The 10,109-nt window shown below is 40.1% G+C and overlaps 2 protein-coding genes across 2 annotated transcripts; one reads left to right on the top strand and one right to left on the bottom strand.

The window, feature by feature from the left end:
* Nucleotides 1–1,011: 1,011 nt before the first annotated feature.
* LOC113772872 (BAHD acyltransferase DCR) lies at nt 1,012–3,361 on the top strand. Its single transcript, XM_027317366.1, has one exon. It carries the CDS (start codon nt 1,522–1,524, stop codon nt 2,914–2,916), a length of 1,395 nt encoding a protein of 464 aa, XP_027173167.1. The 5' UTR covers nt 1,012–1,521; the 3' UTR covers nt 2,917–3,361.
* A 612-nt stretch (nt 3,362–3,973) lies between these two features.
* On the bottom strand, nt 3,974–9,817 carry LOC113773323 (sulfoquinovosyl transferase SQD2). Its single transcript, XM_027317940.1, has 11 exons — nt 9,277–9,817; nt 7,753–7,819; nt 7,343–7,413; nt 7,081–7,198; nt 6,899–6,972; nt 6,576–6,631; nt 6,394–6,477; nt 6,080–6,167; nt 5,928–6,005; nt 5,398–5,454; nt 3,974–4,825 (listed from the first exon to the last, which is right to left on the bottom strand). Exons 1-11 carry the CDS (start codon nt 9,711–9,713, stop codon nt 4,330–4,332), a joined length of 1,626 nt encoding a protein of 541 aa, XP_027173741.1. The 5' UTR covers nt 9,714–9,817; the 3' UTR covers nt 3,974–4,329.
* Between the last annotated feature and the right edge of the window lie 292 nt (nt 9,818–10,109).

Raw genomic sequence — 10,109 nt, 5'->3', positions numbered from 1 at the left:
TTATTTGAAAAAAGAAGCACACTTAAAAAGTGAGACAACGAATCCTAAATAATAAAAGGAATAGAAATATAGGAATGTAGGGTTGGGAAGGGTAAAGATGAGATAACGAATCCTAAATAGTAAAAAAGGTATAAAGATAAGAGTATATGGTTGAAAAGGGTAAAGTCAAGGGATCTGTAGCTGTGAGTTGGGATGAAACTATCAAAATGAGTGATTTATGTGAATTAAATGGATATAGTTTTACATGAATTTGGTTATTTTACCCATTTACATCCGCTGCAAGTTTTATTTATTTTTTCTCCCATATTCTTTGAGCAACAAAATAAGATATCATTGTAATCAATAAAAATAAAAACACATTATATTAATAAATATATTTTTAACTAAAAAAAGTTACACAGAAGAATCAATGGTGGTGAGTTTCAAATTTCACACTTTACAAGAATTTCAAAATAATTTGGGTGTGAAAGCAAGAAATCAATTAGCACTTAATTAGTTAATTAAAACTTTGATGGAAGGTATGGAGGAAGTATGATGAAATTTAACAAAAATTAAAAAAAAAACTTTAAAGAATAGGAAAAGAACGTTAAATATGGCTTTGCAAAAAGTAGAATATAATTATTGTATTGGTAGTAATTTAAATTTACTTACTAATAAATTTGAATCTATGTCTAATTTAATTAGTTCTAAATAGGTAGTCCCAATCTATCCATTTAATAGCTACTAGTTAATCGGTTTAATTGGATTGTCCATTTACTAAAAACTTTTATTGTGTTCATCAAGCTAGAGAAAATCAAGGTCTCGTTCGGATTGCTATTTTTAAGAGCTTTTATTTAAAAAAATGTATTGTAGTAATTTGATATATGTAAAGTAAAAAAGTAATTAAAAAATCTGTTTACAGAAAATATAAATATATATATATATTTTTGGAAAAATTGGCTTTCCAATTAAACTGAAACCACCAGCAGGGAACACGGAAACATATATGAACAGACACATCAGGTAGATGGCTAGATCTACTTTATCCCCTTACCATGAAATAGACAGACTTTTGTACCCGCGAGCAAGTCACATGGCAATTCAAGAAAGCGCATTAAAATCGAGTCCCATGACAAAATTGCTAGCGAAAAATAATGAAAATACCCCGCAACCACCACACAGTGGCCTGCCCGCAGCTTGGACCTTCCTTTTCTTTTCTGCTAATAATCGGATGACAAAATAATTCAACCATCACAAATGATGATGTCCCAACAAAGAAAGAGAAGGAAGATAGGTACAGACGACTTGCGTCGACTAACCACCCCGTCTATCTTCTTAACTGCCAAAATGCATGAACCCTTCCACGCCCGTACACAAACTGTCTCTCTCTATATATATATAATCCCCTCTCAGGCCCCAAAATGTTCCATCCTGCGCTTCTAGTAAAAAATCCTCATCACTCACTCGCTAGTCGCTGCTCACTACTACTTGGGATTCCATTCCCGGGAAGAACATAATCACTGGAAAAAAGGGAGAGATAAGATGCCAACAACTGCAGTTCATGTAGTTTCCAAATGCACAGTCTACCCGGAATCCAAATCAGCCCTATTCCCGTCCTTAAAGCTCTCCGTCTCTGACCTTCCCATGCTCTCTTGCCAATATATCCAAAAGGGCGTTTTACTATCCCAGCCTCCCCTTGACGCCGCCTCTCTTCTCTCTCTGCTCAAGCTCTCCCTCTCCAAAGCTCTCTCCCACTTCCCTCCCCTCGCCGGCCGCCTTCATACCGACCCTCACGGTCACGTCCACATCCTATGCAACGATGCCGGCGTCGACTTCGTCCATGCAAAAGCCTTGCACCTCTCCCTCCCCACCCTCGTCCCTTCTGATCAACTTCATCTTCATGACATCCCGCCTTGTTTCCGAAAGTTCTTCCAGTTCGACCACACTCTCAGCTACGCCGGTCACCACAAACCTCTCCTGGCTGTGCAGGTCACCGAGCTCAACGGCGGCCTTTTCATTGGTTGCACCATGAACCACGCCGTCGTGGACGGGACCTCCTTCTGGAACTTCTTCAACGCCTTCGCTGAGGCCTGTAAGGGGGCCAAAAGGACCTCCAAGTCCCCCAACTTCTGCCGCGAAACCGTGTTCACCTCCCCGGCGGTTCTCCAGCTCCCGGCAGGCGGGCCTTCGGCGACATTTTCCGGTGAAGAGCCTTTGCGGGAAAAGATATTCCATTTCAGCAGAGAGGCAGTTTTGCAGCTGAAATTGAGAACCAACAAGACTTGCAAAATGGGGAGTTGGGTGGCGGGTGACGGGGAAAAAGGCGGCGGCAGAACTAACGGAAAGGTAACGCGCAAGTCTTTGAAGCCCGCGACCGATGAGATCTCGTCTTTTCAGTCCCTGTGCGCGCAGCTGTGGAGATCCGTGACACGTGCGAGGAATTTGGATGGGAACAGAAGGACGACATTCAGGATGGCGGTGAACTGCAGACACCGGCTGGAGCCGCGGGTGGACCCGCTCTACTTTGGTAACCTGATCCAGAGCATCCCAACCGTGGCTTGCGTGGAGGAGCTGCTGGGCAACGACCTATCCTGGGGTGCGGATCGGCTGCATCGGAATGTGTTGGCGCATGACGATTCCACGGTGCGGCGGGGCGTCGAGGAATGGGAGAGTAATCCAAGGCTGTTTCCGCTGGGGAACTTTGACGGCGCGATGATCACCATGGGAAGCTCCCCAAGGTTTCCAATGTACGATAATGATTTTGGGTGGGGACGACCCATTGCAGTGCGAAGCGGTAGGGCCAATAAATTTGACGGCAAGATCTCGGCATTCCCAGGGCGTGAAGGAAATGGGAGCGTCGATCTGGAAGTTGTTTTAGCACCAGAGACTATGGCTGGACTTGAGAAGGATGTGGAATTTATGCAATATGTATCCTGAATCCTGACCGACTCAATTCTAGTGTACTGTACTCCTCCAGAGGCGCGTCTCCTTCTACTCCGTCCACCTGCATCATGATTATTGGACAAAATTTTAACGGACGCAGGATTGCAGCCAAATTTCCTTCTCCAAAAAAGAAAACAAAAAAAAACAAACCTCAGTCGAGAAGGAGAGAAGAAATAAAAGATTTTTTTTTTTTTTTTGGTGTTTGAAAAAAAAAAATACCGAAGAAAGGATCTTGAAAAAGACGTACTACAATATAGATATAACATCTGCAAATGGGTGTGATAAATCATAAACATCTGCAAATGGGTCCAAACAAGTTAAGGATCGCCAAGAAAGAAATCTGCAATTGAGCTAGCCATGTAAATACAATATTTATATTAGCCTATATTTTGCTGATGATTAAGTTGGATTATATTGCTACGACTGTGCTTTTATCTCATCCTCGTCCTGTTCAGTCTTGGTACATTTTTGTTCTGGAGTTGCCTTGACTTCTAATTTTCGGGTGTGTTCTTCTTCATCATGCTGCTTCCTATTTTATTATACCTCTCTCTCTCTGTTCTCAAGTGTTCTTCATCTTTGCCATATTCTCGGTTTTCTGGAGGGCTGGCGGAGAATTTCAAGTCAACATTTCATTGTTTTGGAATCAACTCTAAAACATCGGTAATCTTGTTTAGGGTTTGTTCTTTATGAATACCAAATTTAGCGCAGTTTAGATGTTATGACTAAATCTTTCTTAAACACACTAACATTGGAGGACACCTGGAATGGTGCCCACCATCCTATAGTATCAACTAGGTAGCACAACTAGTGAAGAAGATAAACGGAGGACACTTAGAAATTAATTGGTCTGGTAATGGTTGGACCCGATTCAGAAGACGAGGCTGCTGAAGAGATTATAAGCCTGAATGAGTTGGCACTGAAAGTTTCAGACGGATCTACCCTAAAAAACAGGGAGTCAAAGTTTCAGATCAATCCTGGCTTCTTTAATCCAATAGGAGGCCTCCAACGCTCATTTTTCTTGTAATAACAGTCGAAGGTCTCTCACAAGTCACAGGGCAATATTATATACTTTGTTTCACCTTCTTTTCATCACAAACTAAATTGAGGGAGCGGTCATGGAAATGCTGCTCCCACATTAAACACTTATTATCTTCCAAGGAAATTAAAATTGCTAGCACACATTAAAAATTCTGTCTTCCTACGTTCATCACACTAAGCTTACATCTACTTAAAATCATCATATATTTAATCAATGACAGCAGAATTGACCAAATTTTCCAGCCAATATTGTACAACTCAATACACAGCCGCAATCAGTCACGCATTTATCCCCAATGTCTTTTCGATTACACCAAATACTACCTTTTTCAAGAATATCTTGTGTCTGAACTTCACGAATCATGCGGATCACCTGTAGTCAACCTCTGGTGCTTGAAAAATACGCTTAAATAACCATTGAAATGGCCTTAGTAACTGTGCTCTCTTCTTCCTCCAAAACCAAATTGCAGCATTGTACTGCTCATTGCGTATCTTTCGAGTTGCAGCCCTCCAATCAAACTTCTCCATCTCTAGTCTTGCAGCATTTCCAATAGTTTCTCTCAATTCGAGATCATGTAACAGGGGCTTCAGCTTGCTCAAACAATCATCGACATCTCCAGGATTAAATAGATACCCAATTTTACCTTGCTGATCCTCAGGAATTATGTCTGGAATTCCTCCCGCACGAGCAGCCACCACAGGAAGTCCTGATGACATTGCCTCCAAAACAACGAGCCCAAGTGTCTCTGATTCTGAAGGCATAATAAAAACATCTCCGCTAGCATATGCCTGAGAAAGCTCCTCACCATGTAACATTCCCATGAATACAGCAGGCATGCCTCTGAACATGTTCTCTAGCTCCTCTCTGGTAGAAAATAAACGAAAAGAAAGCATTTTAACCATTCCTAACTTCCATACTTCAGGTGTTCATATAAAGTTCAGTATAAAGTTTTAAGTGTTCGGTATAAAGTGTTCATATATATGTATGGCGAGCATAAGAGCAAGAACTGTTAAGACAGCCATTTATTAACTCTTTATTTTTATGTAGTGGGCAGGTTAAAGAAATAAGCATGTCTCGATATTTACAAGCAACATTTCAAACAGAAATTTCAGAATTTACAAGTGTGACATATCAAACGTGAACTTTTTAACAAACATTACTGCAATGGCTCCCAATCGGAGTCCTTCCATCTCCTGAACCACCAAGACCTACAAATTTCCACAAGGTAAAGTGGGACATAGGACAAAGATATAGCAATTATCTGCCTATAATCAGATATGGGATCCCATATGTTCTGGCAGACAAGCAGCAGACATCACTTATTGACTCTTAAGTCTCTGCTAGTATGTGCTCTGAAATGAGACAACAACATTTTGTTCACAGAAGATGCACCTATAACATTTTTGGGAGATCAAGCAGAGATCATAGTAACTCACCTGTATGGCCCGTCTCCAATAAAAGCTATTCGTGCTTCTGGAAGCTTGTCCATGATCCTGTTTCCAACGTGTTTATTTCAAATGCCAAAATTTGAGCACATAATCTAGGTTTTGAAAAAGCTAATAATTATAAAAAGAGTGAATAGGTACTCAGTAATCTCGAACTTTTTGATCTTGGTGCATGATACAGATGCACAAAGCACGAAACCAGGATATAGTAGGTGAACTTGGAAGATGCAAGGAAAAGTTAACAATCAGAAAAAACAAAAGAAAATGATGAGCCCCATTTTTGTTATGCAACCAAGCAATTTTTCAGGGCCTTGTTTAGTTTAGTCTTCCCCTTTACAATTTTGGGCAGTCACTAAAGATATACATATTGAGTTACTTTCCCTGCCCAAGGTATCAAAGGGTACCAAGACAGATCACTTCCTTTGTTTGGGGAGGGGTGGGGGGAAAGAAAAAGAGGGAAAGTCATCATCTTTCCCAGAAGACGCAATCAACTGAAGCTTCATGGAGTACAAGTGCAGTACCTTTTTAGGAAATCCAAGCTCTTCTCATATCCAAGTCGGCCAACATGAATTATCAATGGTTTCTGAGGTTCTCCACCACTGATTCATGAAAATACAGTAATTAATACTAAGTTGAAAATCACCACTAGTCATTAACATCAAACTAAGTTTACCTTAGTTTTAATCGCATCTCATCAGAATGGTACCGCGGATGAAAGCTCTCCGAATCCACACCCTTAGTCCACAGACGAATTCTATTTGCTGAAAATTAGAAAATACGTGAATTTCCATTTGAAATATAGTAAATAAAGAAGAGGATGAGCCTTTATACTCGTATTAGCAACTGGGCACTCCAGTTAAGTAGAGTGGTAGTAGTATCAATATTCATAACAAAATACAAAGTAAATAATGTTTCAGGAGAAAATGGAATAGGGTGAACATATCTGCATAAAGAACCATCAGCCAATCTGAACATGTGAAACTTTACCTGCTGTCACCTGAGCAGCTTCAAGATCCTTTCCAATTGCAGCAGATGGTACCAAAGTAAGATCAGCAGCTCTATGAAGAAATTCTGAATCAAGGAACAGAATTGTAGAGGAGATGTTCAGATTTTACAATTATTAAAAGTATATAATTCATTAAATATAGCAAGAAAGAGAGGCGACATACTTATTATTAACCACATAGGTTTTACCAGCCAACTAAAGGTGTATCTTGGTATGTACCTGCAAACAACATTTTATTCAGCCCAACGCACCAAACTTGGAAGCGCAGTAGATTGACAAAAACGAACCTGCAATTTGTTGTAGATTCTCCCCGCGCCCCAGCCCCCTTCTCCCAACAAAAAGAAAAAGAAAAAGAAAGTTTTGCTCTCTACCCGTGTACGTGTGCATGTATGCCTGTAATGCTATAACTTATCAATGTTATTCCCATCTCAGCCCAACACCTACTCTGGGAATCAAATTTATAAAAATGACCCAGATGCAACTTACACCGGAACATGAGTGTGGTAAGACATCACTATGGGCACGCATAGTAGTTTTGCTATGGCAAGAGCACCAAATACCTATCATAAGAAAAGAAATGTCAGGTATCTGAACAAGCTAGATGGTAGATATCGGACAAAAGTCAAGCAGCAATATCCAGCGTAGCAAATTAAGAAAAAGAAAATTACCATGACACCAGGAGATGATGCATGTATAATGTCTGGCTTAAACCTGGCAACTTCTGAGATAATTCTAGGGCTCAGAGCAAGTGAAAGGGGCACCTTTTTGTACCAGGGACATGGAAAGCTGAAAAAAGAATTAATCACCATCAATAAATGACAATTTCTAGGGAAGAAAAGCCATTGAACTACTAGAAAAGCGAAGTGCTTCAATATCGATATAATTGCATCACTCACTAAAACCAAAACACATGAAACTAATAATTACTACCTCCTTGATCCAATCAATTTTGCTCCATAAAATTCCTGGGGTACTCCTTCATGCGTTGTCACAACCATCACCTGCATCATGTGTCAAGTCATTTCAGTACAATATGAACTCTGCACATCAAAACTTCCACAGAAACTTTGCCAATATCTCTATTTTATACATAATGTTGTGTGCAAAGAGCCAAATGGGAATTACGGCAGAGTTATGGATTAGAGGAACCCCATTTCTAGTGAGTATTATACCCAGATTATATGAGCAATTAATTTAACAGCTGACACCTAGCTCCTACTCCATCTGAGCTTGACTGGTCAAGTTATAGGGCCTGCTCTGAGATGATATGCGGGCTTCTATATATGAAAAGGCAAAGTTGCGCAGAAATACCAAGCATCAGAAAAATGTTAAGAACATACCTCATCTCCCAATTCGCGTAGATATTTGATGAAATTCTGGAACCGGTTTTTATAGCCAGAAACATAACTGCATATACAACAACAAGAAGATGGTCATTTCATAGCTCCATAAGCTAAAAAGCAGGAGATACAGAAGCCCCATCCATTAGCAGTATACTAACAACTTTTATGCATAGATGGACACATACACAGTGTGGAGTCTAACTTTGTGATATGCTTCGTGCACTAACAGAGCAGAATAAAAAATTCAAAAGAATTTTACCAAACTTAAGATGCTCATTGTCATGCCAAGAACTCAATCAGACTCCATGAGAATGTGCATTATTACCCATATCTCTATAATAATTAGCATAAACTGCAATTCACATCTTCAAGCAGTCAAGTCTGTGGAGTGACTTTTAGTCGTTATGAAACAATACTGATCCCTTTTTTCATCTTAAGTTGATTGTAACTATGAGATTTTAATGAATCTAGCAAGCGTTCAACTATCAGGAGCTGAAACTTCTTGATCAGCAAGAAACATTGGAAGAATGTGGGAGATATAGGGAGTTCCAAAATAGTGAAGCAGGCTAGTTCCCCATAGCACATCAAGAACTGTATGTTCAATATGCTCTCAGCACATGTAGAAGGAAAAATAAATTAAAACTTAAGGTGAAGGCAGTATTTGGTAATGAATGCATCGAATGGAATTCACATATGAGTTAGCTTCCAAAAAAATATTCAAGGCAGAACAGCCAAATAACTAGGAAATGCCGAGTAGGATGGCTGTATGTCAAGGACAAATTGTTATGCCTAATTTGCACAATTAATGGAACAATTAGTGTCTAGCACATTGCGGTATGAACCAATTGATATGCATAGAAGTTTTCTCAAGGCAGCTCCCAAAGCAAGTGAAATGCAATGTCAGCACAGAAATGCTAAAATCAATAGTCCTAGATAACAATGAGGTACAAGAAATAACCCAAAATTACAGCAGTTAACCTAAGCCATCAAGTCATCAACTAGTCATGACATTATTGAACGGATCAAGAATCTAGAACGAGTCCATTTTAGTAATAGCTGGCAGTAAATGAGTAGCATGCCATATGCCATAAACGACAAAACGGAGTGAGCAGCTCATTTGTGTCTGATTCCTTCTTCATTTTCATCAATCAAGCTTCAGCTCCTAAACAACTATGCATAAGTATACGTACGACCTAGATCACTCCACAGACATGTAACTTAATAAAGCCATAGAAATTTGCCATAGCCTTGTGAAAATTCGAATTAAATACGTCATAACAACCGGCATTTAGACACTCTCTCCATATGGCCAAAGTAAACACCATTCTCCGCAAAAGCATCAAATGAAGCACTAGCAGCTGCATACTTTCGCAATCAAAGTCAACGTACTATCAAAAAAAAAAAATTTAAAGGAATCTTTAGTTGATACTACTAGCACAACTCAAAGTCAACAAAGAACAACACAGCAACATTTCCCTAATGTGAAAGAAATTGATGCTCCAAGAATTGCAAGAGACTCACGAAAAGGGAGAGGGCTCAATAAAAAGCGCAATTCGCCTGGGCCTTGAATTCATCTCAGATTCGAGCAAGGGAGGGGGACTCTCCTCCTCTTCCTCCATGTATTCTGTAATGGTCATGTTGCTGTTAGCTGCAAAAAAGGGCTTCCTCTGCCTAGCCCTTTTTAGCCTTGCAGCAGCTGCGCCTTTCTTGTGGGCTTTAGTAGCACACTGCAAAGATTGCGTCTTTATGCAAAGTAGCACAACGGGTTGTGCTCTTGAGGTAGAAAAGCAAGAAACTTTAACAAAATTTTTAGGTGGGTGCGTTGATGCTGAGGTAGAAGGTAAAGAGCAAGAAGAAAACAAGTAGGACGATGACAAAGTAGAAGAAGAGGAGGAAGCAGGAGTTGAGAAGCGACGAGGAGAGAGAGGGGAACTTATAGAGAGAGAAGAAGGGGACATGATTTTGATTAGAAGAATAAGAATATAAATAAATATACGGCAAAAAGAGGGGGGGCGGGCTGTAATAGCGTAATGTATGGTGCTGGTGATGACTTGGAACTTGGAAGGAAGAAAGAATTTTTGGGGTTGGTGTGTAGGTTTGGTTTTGAGCATGATTAATAGTGCGTGTAGCGTGTGAAGTGTAGTAGAGATGGGGAGAGAATATGGGGGGCCTCCATGGGGACCGGGGGATTCTTTCCGATGGATATTCTCTTTCGGGCTGGGGGGTTCTGGCGGCAATACAGAATAATTGCGAGGTATTCCAGAGCATATGCTACCTTTGCCCATTCACAATTTGAGAGGATCACCATATCCTATAATTTCATCTGAATTATATAGCATACGTACCTTCCTGTT

This window comes from Coffea eugenioides, chromosome 6, assembly GCF_003713205.1.
Source record: "Coffea eugenioides isolate CCC68of chromosome 6, Ceug_1.0, whole genome shotgun sequence".
Taxonomy (NCBI): Eukaryota; Viridiplantae; Streptophyta; class Magnoliopsida; order Gentianales; family Rubiaceae; genus Coffea; species Coffea eugenioides.
The sequence above is the reverse complement of the archived record's forward strand: the minus strand, read 5'-3'. Positions and strand labels throughout refer to the sequence as shown.